This window comes from Charadrius vociferus, unplaced genomic scaffold (genome assembly GCF_000708025.1).
Source record: "Charadrius vociferus isolate BGI_N301 unplaced genomic scaffold, ASM70802v2 scaffold158, whole genome shotgun sequence".
Taxonomy (NCBI): domain Eukaryota; kingdom Metazoa; phylum Chordata; class Aves; order Charadriiformes; family Charadriidae; genus Charadrius; species Charadrius vociferus.
The window spans coordinates 4,079,563-4,103,613 of record NW_009661372.1 but is presented as its reverse complement, the minus strand read 5'-3'; the positions used below and the strand labels follow the sequence as shown (position 1 = coordinate 4,103,613).

Below are 24,051 nucleotides of genomic sequence, written 5' to 3'. Positions count from 1 at the left end.
GATGAACTTCCCTCATACTGAGAGGCAGGAGCGTTTCCTTCCTTGGGATCCTGCTTGTTCTCTCGTGGTAATGGCCACTTCTGTCCAGTCCCAATCCCAAGCACAGAGCCTGTACCTACGGATGGACGTTTTAAAGGATGTCCTCACACTGCAGTTACCAAACAAGGCACTTAGCCAGTGCCTCAAAAACAAAGCGGTAGTGTGGGGTTTGCTGCCTTTGGTGGGTTCAGCGTGAAAACCTTTGGAGGTTGTCATTTTCTGTGCCCTTGAGAAGATGCTGTGGGCAGTTCTTCACCCAGAACATCTGACTGGCTTGCAAAAAACCTCAACAACTGAACAACCCACTCCACAACAGCTACAGCTCACAAGGAATAACAGAGTTTTCCCTGCTTCCCAAAGCAACAGTGCATTGATTTTTATTCAATTCGGAAACTAATCAGAGAGAGACCAGCAAGACCAAAGCTTTAAAATGGTGGGGAGAAAAGTGTAAATCTATGACGTACGGTAACTACTCAGTGGAGTAATTTAATAGTCATTTAGTATAACAATGATGAGACTTTCTTCTCTTTCACCCAGTGCTTGTCTAAAGTGAGGAAAACTTGTTAAGTGGTGTCTACTTGCAACAGCAAAAAAAGACCTTTTCAGAACACACTATCTGACACCAACCTACACAGACCAATATTCTCATTCAACTGATGAATTTCACAGACATTTCACATTTTAGCTGCAGCAATCGGATCTCCTTACGTGAGGGTCTCTCTCCTTCTCACATCCTTACAGCAAGTCTTCTGCCTCTGCAGGACCACCGATAGCAGGGTCCTTCCGAAATGCAAGGATATGGAGCTGTCCACGAAGTCTCTGACTTTGGAAATCACTGTTCCTTCCCCTCCACACAAGGTAACCCCAAACTGGATGGTTGAGGACTCACTACAAAGGTGAAATGTGTTTTTCTGGAAACAGTATTTTTTCTAAGCCGTGTTTCATTTTTGATACTGGCTTCCATGGAGAATGGCATATTTGATGTAGCTTCGTCAGCTCCTCTTAGGTTGTCCTGTACTTCGTTACAGGGCATGGAGCAAGGTAGACTTAGTATGTGCTTCAACATACATATTTTAGATTTTTCTCCAATGCCCAATTTACTTGTTAGGGTGGGTTGTTTTTTTTTTTTTTCACAGCTGATGATTTTTCCATTTAGAACAAAATTTCTCCAGATGAAAAGTTCATAAATACAGACATACCTAGCAAGTCTTCCAAAACGGTGTCACCATATCTGCCAGCAGCTACGTACAAATCAAGTTGCTGTGAAAGGACATTTAAAACCTCAGTCCTCCGGTCCTATTGAAAAGATGCATTTCATTTCCTTTGTTCAGCTATCCCGTTCAAAGACTTTTTTTTTTTTTTTTCTGGAAGAGGAGGTAGAACCACAGACATAGTTTGTGAACCTTCCAGAAAAGATAGGGGCGCCTAGCTGGCATACGTTTGTCAGCCTAGGCCAACACCAGCAAGCTGTGAGTGCTGCTGAGGACTACATAAGGCATTAATTTTATAAATACAGCCTTGATAAATGGGAAGAATTAGGGAGCATGTCTGTTGTACGACACCATTGCCAGAACATCAAAAGGTTGTGGCTGTGTAGCCGTTCTGCATAGCGCAAGCCCTGGTAGCCAAGGTGGTTTTTACACCCTCAAGCACATGGTAAAGCCGTTTAATTTATTAATTTCTTATTTAGGTTCAGCCTCAGCTATGTAAAGCTGTGGTTAACACAACATTATTACAGGTGGATAGTAATTGCATGGTTTGCTTTTTCTAGCTACATTTAAGCTTCACAGTTCACCTTTAAGTTTTAGCTGCATTTGGACGTCTGTGTTTTAAAATAGATTTTAGGGTATAGATTCTTCCTCTTTCTGTGAAATTGTTCATCAATTCATCATTTAACATTTTTCTAGTCAGAAGACATGATAACCACAAAAATAGGAGAGGAAATGCAATGTAGCATTAACTGCACACGTAAATCAGCATTAAGAACAGCAAATCATGCACGCAGAGTTGCTTATTATCACAGATTTTTGTCAACTTCAAAAAAGATTAACTATTTCAAACCAATTAAAGTAATTAGATTCTCAGTGTGGGATGAAGGCATACACATTTTGTTGGCTAGAGAAGAAACTATGGGAGTTAATGAGAAACAAATATGCCTTCCACAGCCTTTAGAAAAGGATAACTCTGCTGTCAATATTCAGCCTGAAAAAATGCTGTTATTTGGCTTGGGGGAAAAAAAAAAAGTTGTAGAATAACTGGGGCCCAAGGAGATGTGAAATGTAAAATCCATATAAACACCCACAGTAGCTTACAGATACAAAAACTAAAGCAAGAACTATTAGCTGCTTTTTGAAGCAGAACACTGTTCAACCACTTGCTGTGAGAAATTAACTAGTTATTCACAGAATATGATTTTTCACTGTTGTCCCCTTACTTCTGCTTCTCTATCTGGATGTCCCTCACAGATGAGAACCCAGTCACAGATGGGGAAGCTCAGGATTTTGCAAGTCCAGATTTGCCCCAAGATAATCAAATACATCATTCCTCATGAAGCACAGTAAGAAAGTACGAATATTTGGGCTGTTTCCCAGCAGAGATTTAGAGCACCTTATTCAACTTTTCTGAAATTCACAGCTACTTCCTCTAACAGCGGGTGTACTAAATGCTGAAAAACTGGTAGATGGTTCTCCAGCAAGGCAGAGAGACATGGGTGGGGATGGGTAGCTACAATTACATTTCACTTTCATTGTAACTTCACCATGTTCCAAAAAACCACCCCGCTCTACCATGGGCCGACTTGTGGCCACCATCTGATGTCAAGGACAAGCAAATAGTCTTCTGAATGACTTTTACCCCAAGATGTTTTGATTCTCTTGCTCCCAAGACCTGAGAGTCTTCTGTTCAGGGAAGCTACCTCAGCCTTTGCTGACCAACATCCCATTAAGCCCCTCCAGAAAAATGGGACTCCCATGAGAACTGCTGTAGTGTGTCCCCCGACTGATAGATCCTCTCTTTCAGGGCTCTCTAGTATATAGTTTCATTTGTAAGCGAATTTCAGGTCTACTCAGGATGTGGGAATAAAACCATTTCCCAAGCTTCGTCTTCCTCACTTCACTCTCTGACATTGCCTGAGTCAGTACCTCCCTCTTGCTCTTGCCCCCTGATCTATGCACTTACCCTAGGCAGCTCAAATCCTTCCCACTGTTTTGGCTCCGTTCTTACTCCACATTCCCTTCCTTTTTTTCCTCTTGCCTCCACCCTCTGTATCTCCCAGTTTTAATATTTTCTCTTACTCTGCACCAGTCCTACCTTGGCACCTCATTCCCACCCCCAATACTAGCCCTACAGTCCTCTTGCCTACACCACTACAGACTTCTTACAGTTGTTCCAGCTACCTAGCCTCTCCTCCTACAAGGAAAGTGTCTTACTGGGACATGCTTAGATCACACATCTTACTTCCAAGCCCTGCCCCATGTTCCTTCTCTGCTTTTCCAAGCACACCGCCACCACTGGTGAGGTTCCCAATGCTGCCATGGAAATTAATCCACTTACAGAAATAAAAACAATTTCTTTAAGCAGGAAGGCTGCTGACATGAGGATTGTTCTGGCAGCCTGAAGATGAAGATCTCTCTGACATGTGTGATAGTGATACAACTACTCTACCCTTTTCACTTGCACTGCATTGCAAAAGTCAGAACCCCAGTTATTCCTGAAGCTCTTTTTGCTGACTGAAACCACGTATATCCTGCCTCTTTGGGCTCACAAGTGGCAAATGGTAAGCTTAATATGATTTGAGATCTTCAGTTATCTGTCTTTGGAAAAAAGAATGTGCCTTAATGACCGGCAAGCAGAAAGACATGCTGGTGTCTACTGCATGCCCAAAGTGCACAAACCGTCCTGCCACAAACACAAAAGCTGCGAAGTTATTTGCTTTGATTCTGAGCACCACTTAAAGCATAGGAAGTAAGGCACTAATACTAAATTAGCTGAGAATGTTCATTGTCTTTCTAACAGCAAACAGCTACCACTTAGTTTAAAGCCCAATGTTTCATTCTTTACACAGAATGGTTAAGAAACTAGGAATTCTTTCACACTGAAAGGGAAATATTTACATATATATATATATATATAAAAATAAAAATAACCAGAATGCAGTTGCACAATTTTAATGTATTGCAAAGGCTTGACTTTGGAAGCAGGTTCTAATGCTACTCTCACACACACCTACTCTTTCAAAAGACCGTGTTGAACATTTCTTACTGACATACATCAATACACCACACTCATTGACTTCCACATGAAGAGAATATTTCAGATGAAAACTCTTTGTCTGGCTAATGATCCACTTCATCTGTGTAGAAGCTACTTGGAAGAATTATGACATTCATTTAGTAAGGCCACACACCTTTAAAAGTCCAGTATATTGAACAAAATAATTTTATTTGTTTTTCTTTTTTTTTTAAACAAAGTTTATGGAATCTGAAAGTAGACGATAAAAGGTAACTTTTAACCGAGACTTAATATGGGAGATTCTCTACCCAAAAATATGTCAAACTTTACGATCATAAAGAACTCCAAGGTTCTGTGCTATACTGTACGATATGTAAACAGATTTTGAAAATACTTTCCTATTATATATTTTGACACAGTATGCACAAATTTAAAGAAATGAAGTTCAAATGCCTCAAGGGATTTCTTAGATGTAAAGCCATTTGAAGAGCCATTTACAGTCTGCGGCGACAAACTTCTATATAACCAAAATATTTCCTTTTTTCACAATGCAGAATAACCTGCTGAAGGCAACTCCCCATCGAAGTGATGCCAGCAACACAGAACTGACTGTATGACTCCAGCACTTAAAAGAGCACATTGGTTATACATGGCTTTTAACCTTGGGCTACAATTATGCTACCAGAAATAAACTCAAGTCTAAATCAGTCATGTAGAGAGGTGTGTGTCGTCTTTAGGAGTTCTTGTTTTCCAGATCTGATGAAGGTGGTGAAGGCGCTCTGAGGTTCTTGTGCTTACATTCAGGGCAGGATGAACTTCGCAAATACCAGATTCTCCAATTAACGACAAACCACAGATCCCAAAGTAGGCATGTAAAGCATCTGAAAGAAGGAGAGAAAAGGAAAAAGAAAATTAATGTCAGGCTGTCACAGCCAATTGTTCCTGGATTCCAACATGCCTGAATAATTACAGCCAAGGAAAACAAACTGGGGTTTTGACAGAAGAAATCAATTTCTGCCCAAAGCCACCAGCATGAACTGATACTCTGTAATCTCTAAAACTAGAGTCTAGTGTTGTTTTATAATAATTCTTGCCCACTACTTTATTTCTTCCTAGCGCTCAGGCCAAACAGCAAAAGAATTTGAGGAGCTGGAAATAATTTCTGTCCACAAAGAATTTTTTTTTTTTCCAAACACGAAAGAATTTTTTGGCTGATTACTTGATGAACAGCTGACTAGTGAAACACCAAAATTAGTGCCAATAGCTGCCAAAGAGCAAGATTTAGAAGCATGAAAAATTATTACCTTACCTAGCTTCCCCCCTTCCTGAGAGAATATCCTAAGGATTTGAACTCATGAGGTAGCTTGACCAGCCATAACAGATGACTACCACCAAAACCAGGGATACTCTTATTCCCCTGTCCCACACTGCTCCTGCTGCCCACCTCATACCAGCACTACAGCTTGCTGAACACCCTCCATGACCTAAAGCAATTGAAGAAATATGGAAGAAAATTAACCCAAGCAGAAGAAAACGGACAGTTTTCTGACATTTTAGTGAATTCAAGTTGTTTGCAGAAGGTTTTCATACACACCGAAGCTAGTGCAAAAAGGGGAAAGGACATGCAGCTGTACTTGGGGAAGCTGGGAGAAAGAGAAGTGAACCTGTCTCCTCTGGGCAGCAGCAAGCCATTAGATTGGATTATCTGCCCGTGAAATTACATGGTAAAGATAGAAAGAGGATGTGAACTTAATGTGCCCTTTATGAATTCTCAACACTTAGTAATCTTTTCAGTAATTTCATATTTGACTGAAATGGTATTACCAGAAGGTATGTGGACAGAGAGACTCTGGAAAAAGGCTTCCGCTTACCAGCATTAACATGCAGACAAAAGCATGCTCAGCAGATACAGCCCCTACTGACCTCGCAGAAAGTATGTCAGGCAAGGAGACCTCAACTTCAGGAAACAGAGTATATTAATCCCTGCGGACAGCTGCATTGATACACACTAAAAACCATATACAAACCTAATTACCTGTATATGGCTATTGGTGGGTTTAAACATGAAGTTCAACAGTCATGCAAATCCATGCGAACTTAATACTCAACTTACTTCTAGCCAAAACACATATGCACCCTGTGTACTCCTCTGTTTCAAGCTATGAAATACACCAAGCTTTTCAAGGTCTAAAAACGTAGGTCCAGACATTTTGTTTCATATGTAACTCAAATACAGAATGCAGCATGCAACCTCGCAACAAAATAAGGTGTACTTATACTTCCACAAGAGCAAATCTCGCTTCAGTGTTTTACATGTAGTAATTGCGCACGCTCATTTTCATCCTCTCACTCCCTTATGTTAAACCTTTTGATCTTTCTCTTGCATAACCTGTAACTTACATATGCAATACAGAAGAATTGGAAGCACATAATTTAAAGATAAGAAGCAAGATGTACCAGAGTTGCAGCAAAACCTCTTGGGGCATGCAGCAGAACCTCTAGTAATTTAAAAGAAAAGTTTATTTAAATCTAGTCATGACTTATGCACAAGTCTGAAAAAAACCCCAAATTGCTTAGGTGTGTGTTGTAGCAAAATGTGTAGATTAACACTGGTAGGCAGCTAAGCACCGCACCGCTGCTTGCTATCTTCCCCTGCTTCACGTCCAGTGGGAGAAGCGGAAAGGAAGAGTAAAAGTGGGAAAAGTCATGGGTTGAGGTAACGACAGTTCATGGGGAAAGCAAAAGCCCCAGGCACAAGCAAAGCAAAATAAGAAATTGATTATCTACATCCCATTGGTAGGCACATGTTTAGCTACTTCCTGGAAAAACACTGCAACTCCAAACATTCTCCCACTTCTTCCTTCTTCCCCAGCTTTTATTGCTCAGCACGACGCCATGCGGTACGGGGTACCCCTGTGGTCAGTGGGGTCAGCTGTCCTGGCTGTGCTCTGTCCCAGCTTCTCGTGCACACCCAGTCTGCTCGCTAGTAGGGCAGCATGAGAAACAGAAAAGGCCTTGACACTGCGCAAGCAGCGCTCCACAACAGCTAAAACATCAGTGCTGTTTTGGTCATGAATCAAAAACACAGCACCGTATGGCTGCTAGGAAGAAAATCAACTCCATTAAACCACATTAATGTGGTTTAATGTTTGTAACAAGTAATACCAACACAAGGTAGCAGATCTAACAGGTTAACATGAAATATGTATCAGTCACTTGTAAACAAAGAACAAATACAGTACGTGTTCAGTTCTGGTTTGAAGTATGAAACTCCCTACTAAGCTACTGTCCGTGCCCGCTTTATATAACAGTAATACTACTACTACAATGATATTCAGAAGATTTTTCAGATAAAAGCCTTTCCTATATTTGACAACCTTTAGATCACTATAAACAAAACAAGTCATGTCCTGATTCACATCATTATCCACATGTTTTCAGAGGATTACTAGCATTTTAAGAGTCTTTTGACGTTTTAGATTTATCTTGAAAGGCAATAAAGTTTTCTAAGGTCACTGCTCAATAAGCATGATACCCCAAACACTATTTTAAATCAAGAAAAAGTGTTAAATAATGCTACTGGCCTCCAGAACAAACAGTGCATTGATGTCTGTTAGCATATGAACATCAGGACTACAAAATAATGTTTCCCTGAATCATCAGTTGTGAGCAGTTACTTGCAACTTTGGAAGTCCATGTAATATATGGATTACCACAAGCACTTCACTGTTTTCTTCAATTTCTTCTGGCCTTCTTTCTAAAAATATTATTGCACAGCAAAGACATATTGACTATCCAAATTTAAACAGAGCTTTTATGAAGTAGGAGCTACAGAAGTTCAAATTCTGAATCTGTCTTAGAAAGCACCTTCTTAATTTGCAAGCTTTGCCTGGAATATTGTCACATCTGAGTTTTGTGACAAAACCAAATTGAGGCCACTTATCAGCTTTACAAATGCTAAATGCTTCAAGGAGAAAGAATCACTTCTGTCCATGTTGAGTGTCAACAGAACTTTTAACTTATTTGCAAGATGACCCATACCACTCTCTGTTACCTTCACATTTTGCATTTACACTGAAGTCAAGAGGACTATGTACAGTTCATAAACAGTAGGCTTTTGAGAACAATCAAACTCGCACAGATACTTCATGTTAGTAAAGCGTGAGATCTTTACTGTGGAAACATATAACAATCAAAAGACAGCTTGCCTTTCAGATACTAGCTTGTAGGAAGCTCAGCTGTGCATGTATGGCAATGAAATCAGAATGCCATAGAAACATTCTTTGCAGTGCTGCATTTATAGTCGTTCTTCACATCAGAAATGCATTAACGTTTTACTCTCCTTCAAAACCTGAACACAGACTTGGGTCACTATCTGCCTGAGGAAAGAATGCTGCAATAAGCCCACCTATCCCAATAAAACAGAAGAGACAGCAAAAGCTTGCTTTATAGGAAACAGCAGGGTTCAGACTGAAACACCACACAAATCAATGGAAAACAGCTTTATTAGTAGTCTTGCCTTCCTCAAATCTTATCTCAAACAATCCTAGCCATGCTAAAAGACAGGTTAAGGAACTTTGCACGTGAATTTGGCTTTTAAACAGATTTTGTAATTAATAGCTCACAAAGTAAATGGTTCATCAAGACAAACAGAAATATTTCCTCCAAGTGATACTAACTGATCCACATAATGCAGAATAAATATAGCTAAAGTCCTCAGGAATCCTAAGCTTGTTTTCAGGGGAGTTGGCAGAGCACATCTATCATAAGTTCTGTGTTCTCAGTGTGGGTCCACCTTGAAAAAATCTCAACTGTTGTTCAAGATGAAATATCAGGGCAGATATTCTGAACAGACTCAGCCTTTATTATGACTAAATTTTTATCTTCTTTGGTCATTTTACAGACTGTTTATCTTCTGTGTACAAAATGCCACTGGGCAACACCACTGGCACAAGGTTTGTTTTCAAGAGTTTGCAATGCTTTCATTGATTTCTAGCATCTTTTAAAATTATTTCAAATTAAAAGATTTTAGTGTCAAGTTTTTCACTACTCCAAATTATCCACTTCCAAAAGGATAATAATTAACTTTCAAATGCACTACATATAATTGCTATGTGTAACTACAATCTGTAAATAGTAATATGTAACTATGTAAACTTTGACTGTTTTTACATACGTCAATGCCTTCTGAATAAGCTTAAAGGATTCCTTTATTAAGGCAACAAGTTCTTTGAAATATTTTACTCAGATGATTTACAGATACCCACTGCACAATATTCCCTTTAACTAGAACATTCAAACACATACAGAAAGGCTTGTCCAGCTCTGAATAGACAGTGATACTCTTTCAGCAATAGTCTGAACAGCAGCTCACTTGCTCTGTGGCTGAACAAGGAAAAACTGTACCTCCCTCTTTCCACTTAAACCATGAAAGCCTCATAATATTTTAAAAATATTTAAATATATTTTTTCCCATTTTTTGATGGAGACCGAGGGGAAAACTTCCTTTACACCTCTCAGATGTCTGACCACTGGAATGTATTTCTAGCTTAGAACACGTTCACCATAATTTTGAAAAGTAAATTTACCTGGATGGCTGTCTGGCCACTTGGCAAATCCACCAACAAGGCGATCTTGAGTTGACAGGATATAATTTCGGTTTTTCTCTAAATTTGTATATTGGAATATGTTCAGGAGCTGAAAAGAAATTAGACCATTACAGTAATATACTAAATCTTAGTTTTTAATACAAAAATATAGACCTGACTTAAGAGATAAGCAGTGATAGCAGACATAGCGCTAATCTGGTAAACCTCCATATCCTGCATTTCTTCAGTATGAAAGAACACTTTATAGTGATCTGTGCATATTCATGCAGTTGTGCCAAATACGTAACTTTTTCAAGCAAAGAAAAGATATGATGCCTAAAGAAACCAAAACAAATCAGTAACTATCCCGTAGCTGTTATGTACACTACCTTCAATGTTGCTCCCACCCAAAAGGAATAGCAAGTGTCTACGGGTTTGTTGGGTCGTCCCTGGTAGCCAGTCTGTTGTCTCATTATACACCACCTTCTTATCCTGTTCAGTTCTTTTTCTGAAAAAACTTCCTCCAGTTTACCCATCAAACACAGAGATGCAATACCACAAAATGTAGAGCCACCTATGAAGAAACAGTTGTTTATGCAATATTTTAAGATACCCAGATTTTCACTGAAGCCTGTATGATCTCAGTCAGAACTTTAACTAGGGTAGTAACAATTAAATCAATGGATTATTAAAAGTCTGAAAGTGTTAATTTTAAGTCTAAAATACAAATAAATAAAGCCATTTTACTTCAGCACTTATGTCAAAGGGGGGAAAAATCTCAATCCAACCCTTTCACAAATAGACTTGAAATCATTTTCTTAAAGTTGGATAGCCTCTCAATGCTGCGCAATTTACATTACACAGCAGTCCAGAAATAAGCACATTGCAACGCAACAGAAAACATTTCTTCATATGTTTCTTAAAAAAGAAAGCTATTGGGATGCCAGCAATCAGACTGAAGCAGAGATGCCAAAGGCAGTCTCAGACACAATCCCCCAGAGGATATAAACAGACAGGAGCGTCTGATGAGCAGAAAGCGGAAAAAAAAAAAAATTAATGGGAAAAAAAAAAGGCATGGTTAATACTATGAAAAGACTGCTGGACTCTCATGGTCGTAGTAAACACAAATTAATCTTCTAAGAATTTTTTTGTTGTCAAGGAAACCACACAGTAAATTTTGAAATTAGAAGAGAAACTCATGTTCTTTGTCTGTCTATCACAGCCATCATTTTTTAAAGCCCATCAAAACTCATCCTGAGTCTATTACCTGATATGATAAAATTACAGTCTGGTAAAGACCATAAGCAAGCTGTTGATGCACAATTTGGGGCCCAAAGTTTCTTACACTCTCCTGGTGCTAGAAGACCCCTGGAACTCTAAGATTATTTTCATTCTGATGCTGAAAAGTAGCAGGAGAAGGATGCTGAAGTAATGCTATCTGTTATCACTAGCATTCTACAGTAACTTAGTTAACTCATTTTTTAAATACATAGGGTGTATAGTTTAAGATTCTCAACTTTACCCATCCTGCAGGAAGAAAACAGATGGAATCCTATCAAAGCTCACTACTAAGGATAAAGCTAGCAAACATTTGATAGATTTAGTATCAGTCCCATAAAACTCAATAGTTTCTGTCACAAGCAGACCATTACTTCAAGACATAGAAACATTTTGCTTAAAAATACCAGTCTCTTGGGAATTCCTGTCTTCACAACTACCAACTGTTTACAAAAATTAACTGCTGCTTCAAGATTTGAGCCCCCAATGGATGCTGTAATCTATCAGAGGAAATGTTTCTAGGTTTTACTAATAGCTGCTGAAATTGGAGATTATCAACTGCATTGCACAAAATCTGTTGCAGATAAATCCACAGAGTAGCAATGGTACGTGTGGAAAAAGTTTTCTCCGTCAGCAAGAGATGAGAACTACAGCCAACACCTTTCAACAAAACATTCATAAGGTAAGATTAATGGAGTTGATACATCAAGAGCCATCTGGTCTGATACTAAGCTGGAACTAAGGGAAGAAGACAGATGATATTCTTGGGCATGTTTTGGATTTGGTCCTCCTCATCCCACTTCCTTAAAATCAGAAAAGAAGGAAAGGCATGACACACCCTGCACCTCTCAGAGCTTTTTCAATAGCAGTCTTAAAAATAGGCATAGGACATTTTAACATTCTTACCATGAGATTCCAGTCCAGCTCCCTGTGCCAGGCCGTTATCGTAAGACTGAAAAAAAAAAAAAACCCAAACCAGTTACTTTAGAACCAAATCACTTTCACAGACATTGCAATTTCTCAGTTTACTAGCAAAATTATCATCAGATTATAATCCCCATTTAACCTGATTAAATTCTGAACCTACAGCTCAAAAAGCTCTTGGCACAAAACAGTTAACAAATCAGCCTTATGTCAACGCAGACAGCTTTTATGACTTCACGTCATGGAGTTCATTTTAGTTGTGACGTATAAGTCTGAAAATGGATAAACATGTCTTTGCCAAAAAACGGAAGCATGTTAAGCAGATAACCGTTAAAGAAAAAAAACCCCAATTTTTTATAAAAAGAAAAAAATGGGTATGTAATTTCAAACAAAATTAAATGGATAAATTAAACCTGTCTTTAACCCACAAGCTAGTTAACATACAAAAAGGCAAAATACACTGCATGCAATGTACTACTGTGTGTACAATACTTAAGTACAAGAAATGCTTTAGTAAGGAGCAAGAACATCAGGCTTTAACAAAATGAAGACCAGGGGTGGGGCAGGAAGGAGGAAACAAGAAATAACAACATAATAAAGCATACTATTGGACTAAACTTAACCTGTTCTATAAAATACTACCATTAAAAAAAATACATTGACAATGCTGAAAATCAATTTGTTAAGTGAAAGAAAATGGAGAAACTCTAGTGTGACAAACAAAGCACCAAGAATACAGTACAGGTCTGTTACAAGCAATCTAGAACCAGATGATACTGTATATGTAGGAATAACAATCTTTCTTCCCTAAAAATTCATGAAATCGTTTTGCATGATAAGAAACAAGAGATCAGAGTAAGTTATTCATAAAATGGAAAATGTTTCTTTTACAAGAGTTCATAGAATAATTAATAAGTTATACACTGGACAAATACCAAACTGTTTAGTAGGAAAAGAAATGAAGTTTAACTTGTAAAGTTAAATCACGTGGGTCCTACATCCTAACCAAAGAATGGCTACAGGACCTAGCATGTCTTCAGTAACGACCTAAGAATTATTTTGTAGATCTGTTTTTAAAGCTGACATTGAGAAGAAAAAAAGAAACAGTGGCATACACAGAAGTTACATTAAAATCCTATTCCTTGGTTTTTAAGTCGTTGCTGCAAGTTGACGCAACTAAAAAGACTAACATCTGATACATACGGTTCAAGATGCAGCCTGACCTGCTAAGGCTGAACCAGTCAATTTTAAGTAATCCCTATGAACATCTGAATGTTGAAATACAGTGTAAAGTTACTTTAAACTCTTTGCTCTGCTTTTTGAGAATGTGATCCAAATGAGCTACCACACTCCACAGGCCCAGTAATTGCTAAGCAAAGGCAAGCTGATTAGTAAAGCTAGGCTGGCAAAGCTAATTAACTCTACAAACAGTAATTGTAAGAGGAGGTGGTTTGCTTTATGTATAACAAAGTAATTAGCTCATGAGAAAAGCTGTTAAGTGTGCATCCCAGACAGTGTACTATGTTGGGCTGTACAATTAGCTTGAAATTTTAATAGACAATAGTTGACCTTTGGCTGACTGGTGCCTATTTATTTACAGACAGCAGCTGCTCTTTGGGGACTTGTGTGCATTAAAGAACTAGGGAAATATGTTTGTTTCTTTGTCTTTTTGAAAAGCCCCAGGAAATTAGATGCAAAAGAGGCTCTAGGTTACTGCAACGTGAAAACTGCATAATTGAATACTATCCTCAGGAAATGTGTAAATCCAGTTTTGGGTACAATCTTTGCTTCACAGTCTAAAAGTTTCACAACCAGCTTAACTGTATCTACAGACTCAGGTACCTGCATTTCAAGATGTCTCTACTATACTAGAAGAAGCAGATGGTATACTTAAAGCTTCTTGCAATATCTCCACTTAAAAAACAAATTCGTGGTAAACCAATCAATGTTGCAAAAAGCAGTATTTTAGAGTCTGTGGAAGTAATTCGAAATTTCAGCATCATAGTGTCTATTGTTTTTTGGTTAATGACATACCTGACTTTTAAATGGGAAAGCCAAAAATCAACCTATGCTGATACAAATCGTATGATTGGAATCTAATTATTTTACTGACAATAAAACTGATCCAGAATTATTTTTGTGATCAGTATTGTACAAACACTTTTTAGTCAAGTGATAAGAAGAGGGCTATCCCTTCTGTATGAAGATTCAGTTCTTATTAACACAGTTACTGTTCCGACTAAAGCAACACTGTTGTTTCATGTTCCAATCTTCTGCTGTTCTTGACATGCCTAACTACACAAACCCCCTCCCCTCCTTCAGCTGTATTGAAATATCTGTAACAATTCTTACACTATGTCACTAAAGAGAATAAATTCCAAAGAATAAGCTAAAATATCCAGAAGCTTATTACAAAGATTACAGTGTTTAACCAGTCATGTTACTCTCCATCCAGATTAGTTCGACTTCACATGTATGCCAATTTAAATAACTGAGAACAAGTTTGTGAACTATCACTTGCTTCATCTATGTGCAAATGATGACACATGACAGTAAACCAAAACCACACCTTTCTGTCACAGCAGTTTACTACTGAGCAATGCAATCTCTTTTGTTTTATAATTAATGGAAATACCAGAACGAGGTAACATTGTAGCAAATCAGGAATACACATTTGCAAGAAAGTCTACAGCAATATTTACTGTGTAGTTGGTTACACAAGGAATAAAAAATGAAACAATCACAAATAGAATTTACTTTGACTTGTAATGTATATAGGTTATTTTTAGCACTGTCTACAGAATCTTAACAGGAGAAATCAAGCTAACATTCTTGGATACCACATTTCACATCAACTGTATTTAAGAAATACATTTAAAGAAATACTTGGTTCATCTGATAGGTACTTCAATTGGAATACATTTCAAGAAGGGTTGTGGGAAGAGACAGTTTCACCACTGCAAAATTATTTTCACAAAAGGCTACTCCCCAAACATTTGAGACTTCTCCAAACACATCTTCAACTCCACAACGTGGCCAAGCAGGATGCAAAGACGTTGTGTATTTGCCTAGAAGTGCGAGACACTTTGCAACCGAGTTAGCGCATTGAAATACTGGTCTATCCAAACAGCGCACACCCAGAAAACCCAGACAAAACTAGTGGATGTGCGCATACCAACTCTGCAGTGAAGTAAAAGTATATCAACGCTTTTAAAAAAGAAGTCTTACTGAACACAGTGTATAGTAAATCTACCAATTCACAGTAAACTTCGACAAAAACATAGCATCTCTTGTTACACATTAGCACATGCTAAGGAGACTGCTGCCTACAGAACACCGCTTACAGGATCTCTTTAAGTTACTCTCCGAGCTAGACAGCAAAAGCCACAGTTTTTGTGATAAGCCACAGCGTCTTCTGGACTCAACCATGTCCAGATTCCAGTTTTACTTCACTGGTCAACTGAAGCATTATTACAAGCAGGAGGTCTTGTTCTGTTCAGGCTTCAATTTATTATTTTTTTTTTTTTCCTCCTCAAAGTGGCATCAATTTTCCCAGTACAAACATAACAATTGGAATTTGCGAGTACAAGGATGAATGCTAAGGCTCTAGAAGCAAACTATAAATTTGGTTCAAGATCACTGAAGACAGTAAATCTCCAGTGCCATATCAAAGCTCTAAACTTTCAAAACATCTCCCCTTGCATGGTCTACCAACGGCCTCATATGATGCTCTCTAGTTCTTGTCTTAGAAAGAAATAATTGTTCCCCATTCACTTCATCTTTTCAGTGCTACTTATTACTTTACATACCTCTGTCACGCTCCACTTAATTACCTAACTTTCAGAATCAGGAATCCTAGTATATTAAATGATCCTTTTACACAAGCTGGTTCATACCTCCGACAATTCAACTCAACTTTCTTTGCACCCTTCCTAGTTCCATCATATCCGTTGGGACCAAAAACTGCACTCAAGTGTGTACAAAATGCTAACTAGCAGTTCATGTGAAGTACAGAACACCACAACGAGGACTGTGCTCTTTGGTTTTGTTCTCTATTCTTCCTTAGTATTTGATTTTCCTTTTGTATCTCTGCTAAGTTATCTGATTAAAGGCTAATCTCAGTAAACACAAAGGCCCAGCAAGGATCAGAAGAGGAAGAACCCTCCGGAACTAATCAGTGAAAGGTGAACAACCGGACTTGGCTGCTCCCTCAGACTGTGAAAGGAGAACAGATAAATCATCAGCCCTGGATGAAACCCACCAAAAGGAGCCAGCACGGATCTCCTCAACCTAGAAACCCATGCTAACTAACGTGGGCTACTAACTACCAGGGTACAGGGGCTCTTATGGGATGCAGGGGAAGAAAATTCTGGGATCGTATAGAACTTGTTAATGGGGTATTTTCTGGGGAATGCAGGGCTGTGCACAACTTATCACAGGATGGCTAGGGAAAGCACCAATGGTGTGAATGGCAAAGATCAAAGCAGACTGGGGAGGAACAAGCAAGGAAAAGCAGAGGGGAAAAGAGGATAAAAGGTGCTAGTACAGTGTGAACAGAGTGCTGGTCTGTGTGCTTGTATCACTGAGCCCTGCCCTTTATCACCTCAGTCAGTCCAAGACTTATTAAACCCTATTTTTAACTATCTTCTGTGGACATGTGCTATCTATTCAGTGTGTGTATATGTGAATGCTAGCGAACTTCAGGCCCAAATATCTGGTGGGTTAAGACAGGTGGTCTGAGTACCAGGAACTGGAGTAGGGACCACAAATCTCAGGGGCTCGCAGGCTAACCTGCCAGAAGTGAGGGTGACATGGGCTGTAGGGGACAACTGTTGGATGGACTATCAGCACCAAGCACAGCATCAAGGCTTTCTCTTTTTTTTTCCCGCTTTACCACCCTGCAGTGAGCAGGCTGGGACTGCAGAAGAAATTGGGGGGTGACACAGCTAGGACAGCTGAATCTCAGGGGATAATTCCATATCTTGTAACCTCACACTCAGCCATAATACTGGGGCATCAGAAGAAGAAGGGGTGGGTAGGAGGGAGGTGTCTTCCAAGGCAGCTGATGCTTGGAGACTGGCTGAGTATCAGTCTGTTTGTGGGAAGTGGTGAGTGACTGATTGCCTTTGCATCACTTGTTTTCTTCCTCTTTTCTTCACTTAGATTGTACTGTCTTTACCTCGATCCACGGTTTTTCTTGCTTTTGCTCTTCCTATTCTCTCCCCTGTCCTGCTGAGGGGCGTTGAGGGGAGTAAGCAGAGTAGAAACATATTAAAAGGCATTAAAAGCAATGTAGGTGTGATAGTATGAAGTTTTGTTCATACTCTCCATTCTAGTATGCAGTCTAATGTCATGAATGCACAATGTATGAATTAGACTGATTCTACATTTTTTGAAAAAGAACACATGAAGAAAATATATGTTCCCAACTAGTCTATGGCAGCGTGCCAGAAAGCTTCTTGTGATGTACAGTAAGAAATGCTTATGCACCTAAATACCTCCTTAAAAAAGAAATATAAAATAAAAACCCATTTGATCTGAAGCAGGATGTTAAGTCCTTTTTAGACTTGTTTCTCACTTAACTTTCACAATCTCACTGCTGACAGCAATGAATAAACATACCCATTTACAACAGAAGTTGTATGTCATCATAAATTTGGCTCTTTTTTGCAAACTAGAAGAGTTTACTGTGTAAGTTTACTCACATTCAGGGAACTGTAGTTTTCAAGGTTACTCAGCTGCTTTGAAAATAATTTATTTTAAACTTGGAAAATGAAGCTCAATTAAACTAATGAAAACATCATGAAAAAAACATGAAAACACTTTTGCTCCAACCTAATCTGAAGATAGTTTGCACAGACACAGGAAAAAAAAAATGTCTATACCAATATCTTCCTTCATTCCAAACATCTAATAAATAAATAATGAAATGCATATCTAGAAACACTTATTAAACTTGGAATTGATGTCAATAATCAGTTTTTCCTTTGATTTTGTATATCATTTAAAAAGCAGGACTACAGCTCATTGAAACACGAGGATTTTATTGATGCAGTGCTTTAGGCACTGCATCAAAGTTATAGGAACATCAGGCCTCAGTTTTCAAAAACTTGCTTTCAATTTTACATTGAGTTTTGAAGAAAAAAGATTAGATTTAATTTGCTGTGAACATACACACTGAATAAAAACATTTTGCTAGTACAGACGTTACAAAGAAAACACAAATGCAAAAACCAATGTACTTTTTCATTTTTCAACTTGGTAAAGTAGGAACAGAAAAGAAAGAAATTACTAGAATATTTCATTTTTGATGGAGAGTTTTTAGTCATAGTAAAGAAATAAAGCTAGGAACTTTAAAATGTAGTAAGAAATAACACTTTGTGAATACTCACCATACTTCTTCTAATGTAGTCTATCGCTTTTTTCATATCCATGCCTGACCAGTTATCGAGCATGAAGCAGATGCAGGAAGCACAGTACACAAACCTCATATCATTCTCACTTCCTTCCAGCACTGCACAGAAACTGAAAGAAATGTTTCTGTTATTTTAGACTGCACAGCCTGTTATACCAGAAAATATGAAAAGCAGTTTAAGGAATTGCGTGATTTTTCTTTCAAAATGAGTTACTTCTGCTTACAGAATCCACATAAATATAACCCTAAGCTATACTAGGTTTTCCTTTTAGAAGATTTGACTCCAACTAAGCCAAGCAAAATGAATACAATTGTTAACATTTAAGTTCCTGGGTGACTTTATTTTCAGCAATGTAATGACACTGATTTTTATTCAAAGACGCTAATGCTTACATTCTTTCACTTATCACAGCACATACTGATGTATAAGTTAATAATTTTAACATTTACTATTCTTGGCGGAATTCTTTGCCTTCCTAGAAAACTTCATAGCTCACAAGGCTTTCTTTTCCTGTCTGCAACTTCAGTGTCATTTTTCCATGTAACTGTTAATACTACAATTTCTAATACAAATGGTAAAAATTACTTTCAATACAGTTTTTGATTTTGTATGGCTACAACCTTTCCAAACTCTATGAACACTTTAAAGTTATTGTGTCTGGGTTAACTAGGTACAATTCTGTGCTCTCTGAGACCCTTAAAATGAAGATGAATACTGTGATTTGCTGTTTGACAAGCCTCCATTTGGTTCAAAGCACTAGTAAGAATATTTTTATGAATTAACCATTGGCAAGAAGCCAGCACAATAGAATATCTTTGTAAGTCCTCCTGACAGATCTCCTCTAAAAATAGAGGGAAAAAAAAAGGTACTTTTGGCTTTAAGGACAGCCTTTTAAGCATGACTATCATCACTATGACGCTCCTTCTTTAACCCTGAAATGCAAGGATGTACCCCATTATCCTCTTGCACAGAAAGCCTCCAACATTTACTGGGAGATGCTTTAATCTCTCCTAACTGCAACGGTGCCAGGCCCTGCTCTTTGCAACTTAGATGGGGATGACCTCCATCGCTTTCTCGATATGGCACAGGACATTCTGGGAAACCAGGACACTTAAGATCTGCCGGTAGTGTGGTTTATAATCTCTCCCCATCCTCAGGTGACAACTGCATTGTACGTTATCCAGATAATTCAAATCACATTCAACTAAGGTAAGATAGACATTGAAATGCACACATTTATTCATACTGTAAAAAGACACAATATAATTACATTTTTTTTTTTTTTTTTTTAATTTTTGTTTCTTCACACGTCTTTTATTAACTAAGACTACCATACTTATACTAGGGTACCAGCAGAAAAATGTCTCTTCCCCTTATTCAGCTCAATTGCTGTTTCCATCTGGACAAGATGTTAACTCAAGTTCTGGCTTTCGCACATCCCTTCCCTTTGGGGCAGTAAAAGCAGTTTCCACAGGTATGAAAATGTCTGTCACACTGGAAATTGACTCCTGCCAAAGTGAGACTTCTACACCAGAGATGTGCAAAGCACCCTCCTTTCCCTCTAGGGGCTACCTGGCACTCTTCAGCGGGGACTACACAACACAGGATCATGTATAAGAGTTATCAGTCTGTACATTAAAGCCACACATGATAGAAACACGTAGAAGAGGTTAACTGCATGTAGCTTTTTACTGTAATCAGGCAAGACGACAAGTAATTACTTCAAGATGCTACTTGAAGCAACTCCTTCCTTCCAGATACATTTTAATAACAAGAATGGTCCAACTTACAATAGGAATGCTTAGAGCAATGGAAGAGACACCTCCACATGTTTGAAGAAACTGCAAACTACAGCAGATCAACAAGTACATCTATATACACCTCTGTATGCGTGCATTAGGACGTGGCCCATTAAGGTCAGTCTGCTGTTATAAATAACAGAAAATTGTATATCATATAGTTCATATTCACTGCTTAAATTCTGGAACATTCCGGTGTTTTGTGTTTGGGGTTTTTTCTTCTTTTTAAAAAACACATGCAACACTACATTTTAACACTTGTATAATTAAAACATTTTTTTAAACACAAGATGTCTAGATGATACAAAGCCATTTGACCAAAACAAAAGCTTTCTCAACTCATGAATGGTTGACTGCAATTTCATTGTGAAGTCAAACATAACTCCTTCAGGAACAACATTTCTACAATTCTGCATTTTTAAAAGTATCCTTTCAAAAAGGACATTCAATACAATTTAACACCACAGACAGATCATGTGCCCTAGCAGAAGTTTTCATTAGCTACCAGTTTCAGTGTACATTAAAAAAACAAACAAAAGAAATCCACCAACAGAAGTACATTGGGGGTATATACCATATATTAAAAAATGCATGCAAAAAGAACGAATCTCATGACGAAGTTTAGTAATTCTATACTCCTATTACAAGTAATATAGGCTGATTCATACTGTATATTGATATCGTGAATCTCTCAAAACTAAATAAAGCTCAACCTCCCAACAAGCAGAGCAAACATTATCATAACACTGTTCCATGGCGCTGCAAAAAAACAGACAATATGAACACAGAAAACCTCACTTATCTGAAGGATAGAGCAGAAAAATTACTATCCCTAAGACATAAACCAATCCATTAACTTTCCAGTAATAGGTATCTACAGTTGTAAGCAAACATTGTCATTCTCCAGTATCAAAGCAAATCCATACACAAAGTGCTGCTTGGTCCTGTAAACTGGCATGTGTTCTATTACTAATACTGATTATCCACCATTTTCTAATAGAAAGAAGATATTATACAGCTACTTTCATAAAAAACATGTTTCTTATGTTTCATTCCACACCAGGGTTTTCTATGAACCTTCTGGAGAGTTGTAGAACATAAAATATCTTTTACCTTCCATCCTCCAGCTGGAGAGCTCTCAGTCCTGCCAGTAAGGCATCTTTATTTACTCGACTTAAATCATCTCCAAGAATAACCAGACACGAAAGACCTGTGTAAGTCATTGCTATGTGCCCACTATCATAAGGATGAGATATACCTGGACCCTAGAAAAAGGAGGGGAAAAAAAATAAATCGAAACATTGTAAGACCTTATATTAGTGTCAAGCATCCATTTAAAAAAAAATAATTAAGAGGTAAACAAAATTATTTTCCCTTCAATCATTATGGATAAACTGAAGGTATTCCACTCAACTTTTCGGAATCAAACTAAGCTACTGGACAGCTCTGCTACCCTTGTAAACAGTTGGTCAGTAGGAAGCTTTGGAAAAAAGCTTTGCCAAGACTGATATTTATGCAAGTTCAGCAAAGAAATGCGATGTGCTCAATTGTGCCTAAGTTTATCCAGACACACCACTGGGCATCAGCTTCCTGGCAGCTGGGTAAGCACCGTTAATCAGCCAAACCTCTGGAGGTCCCTTCCACAAAGACTTTACAATCTAATGATCTACAAGTAGAAAGCAGTGTGAGGGATTACTAGTAATCTCTCTGTCAATTGAAGCAATACCAAATTAGCCTCTCATCTATGTTCAAGTCTATTCTAAAACAACAATCAGAGCTTAAGCAAAGTATTTATATAGCAAATAACATCAACTGAGAAGCTAAAGTGAGAGTTAAATGCTGACTAGTCACATGATACGAGTCACAATAATGGGTGGGGGGATTGATGCAGCTGTGCTAAAATTGTTATTTTCCCTAGGCACATCCCGGACTGTACCACTTTTTGACAACAGAAACCACATGTAACAAGATGACTTTGGATACTTGGGATGGTTCAATTTGGAGCAACTGGAAGACAACTTTTCTTAAAGACGATAAAAAAATATTTGTCTCTACTGAGCAGTAGAAACAAGCAAGTTTTTAAACCATGTTTTACTAGGATTCTTGCCTAGTTAGCTGCCATTTTTATTTTGCAATTCATTATAAAAACACATGCAAAAAGTAACACAAACCAAATTAAGTAAGATTATGTCATATGTACACGGTCTTTTTCAGGCAAGCTACGCGTATTTCCAAAGCCATGAAGCTTCGACTCTAACAAGAAACTGGAAGAAAAATACTTATTACCCACTAGGCAGCAAGGCACTCTTCTCACACTAGGGAATCAAACACAGTTGGGAAAGGGAGGCAGAAAACAAGGTGAAAGTGGCTGCAGCAGCACTGAAAAAGCTCTAGCTAATCAACAGAGAAGGGCAACATGGGAGTGAGTGCTGAGAGCTGCAGCTCCTCTTCCTCTTTTCCAGCCTTGGCCTCTCTGTTGGGAAGAGGGCACAATCTCAATAGCTTTCACACAGACACTTGAGCTGCCAGCATCCTCATCGCTGTCTTCTGCCCTACCTATCCCCCCGTCACACACACAATCACAGAATGGCTGAGGTTGCAGGGGACTCTGGAGTCATCTGGTCCAAACCCACGTGCTCAAATGGGGTGACCTAGAGTCAGGTGCCCAGGATCATGACCAGATGGCTTTTGAATATCTCCATGGATGGAGACTCCACCACTTCTCTGGGCAACCTGTGCCAGTGCTTGGTCACTGACAGGGGAAAAGTGTTTCCTGACGTTCAGAGGGAATCTCTTGTGTTTCAGTCTGTGCCCATTGCCTCTGGTCCTGTCACTGGGCACAGTGACAATAAAAGCCTGGCTCTCTCCTCTCTGCACCCTCCCTGCAGGCATTTATACACACTGATAAGATCTCCCTGAGCCTTCTCTTCTCCATGCTGAACAGTCCCAGCTCTCTCAGCCTTTCCTCCTAGGAGAGATGCCCCAGTCACAGACTTCCCCATGGGGCACCCCACAGATGGAGGACAGCTGAGCCCTCAAACAGCTTAGAAAAAGCTACTGCAGTCATGAGACATGTTTTTCTAACTTTGCATGACAGGCTGTAGTCTCAGAAGGAACAACTTGGCCTAACATACAAGTTTTAGGCATTTTAAGTCTAACAGAACCAAAACCAGTACTGGGACCTGTTCAAAATCTTTGTCGGCAACATGGACAATGGGGTCGAGTGCACCCTCAGCAAGTTTGCCAATGACACAAAGCTGTTTGGCGAGGTGGACACACTGGAGGGGAGGGATGCCATCCAGAGGGACCTGGACAGGCTGGAGAGGTGTGCCCAAGCCAACCTCAGGCACTTCAACAAGGCCAAGTGCAACGTCCTACATCTGGGTCGGGGCAACCCCAAGCACAAATACAGACTCAGCAGGGAACGGCTGGAGAGCAGCCCTGAGGAGAAGGACCTGGGGGTGCTGATTGACTCAACATGAGCCACCAATGTGCGATCGCAGCCCAGAAGGCCAACCGTATCCTGGGCTGCATCAAAAGAAGTGTGGCCAGCAGGTCAAGGGAGGTGATTCTGCCCCTATACTCCACTCTCGTGAGACCCCACCTGGAGTACTGCATCCAGCTCTGGAGTCCCCAACATAAGAAAGACATGGACCTGCTGGAGCATGTCCAGAGGAAAGCCACGAGGATGATCCAAGGGCTCCTCCTACGAGGAGAGGCTGAAAGAGTTGGGGCTGTTCAGCCTGGAGAAGAGAAGGCTCTGGGGAGATCTTATTG

General features: G+C 39.0%; 1 protein-coding gene across 1 annotated transcript in view; it reads right to left on the bottom strand.

Annotated features, from left to right (window-relative positions):
- Positions 1-4,505: 4,505 nt before the first annotated feature.
- The window catches only part of PGGT1B (protein geranylgeranyltransferase type I, beta subunit), a 36,086-nt gene continuing 16,540 nt past the window's right edge, over positions 4,506-24,051 (bottom strand). The window contains exons 4-9 of the mRNA XM_009893832.1: positions 21,388-21,539; positions 18,452-18,584; positions 12,042-12,087; positions 10,247-10,431; positions 9,858-9,966; positions 4,506-5,150 (exon numbers count right to left, since the gene is read on the bottom strand). Of these exons, the coding sequence (XP_009892134.1) occupies positions 4,978-5,150; positions 9,858-9,966; positions 10,247-10,431; positions 12,042-12,087; positions 18,452-18,584; positions 21,388-21,539 (798 nt within the window). The 3' untranslated portion in view covers positions 4,506-4,977. The remainder of the gene's footprint in view (positions 5,151-9,857; positions 9,967-10,246; positions 10,432-12,041; positions 12,088-18,451; positions 18,585-21,387; positions 21,540-24,051) is intronic.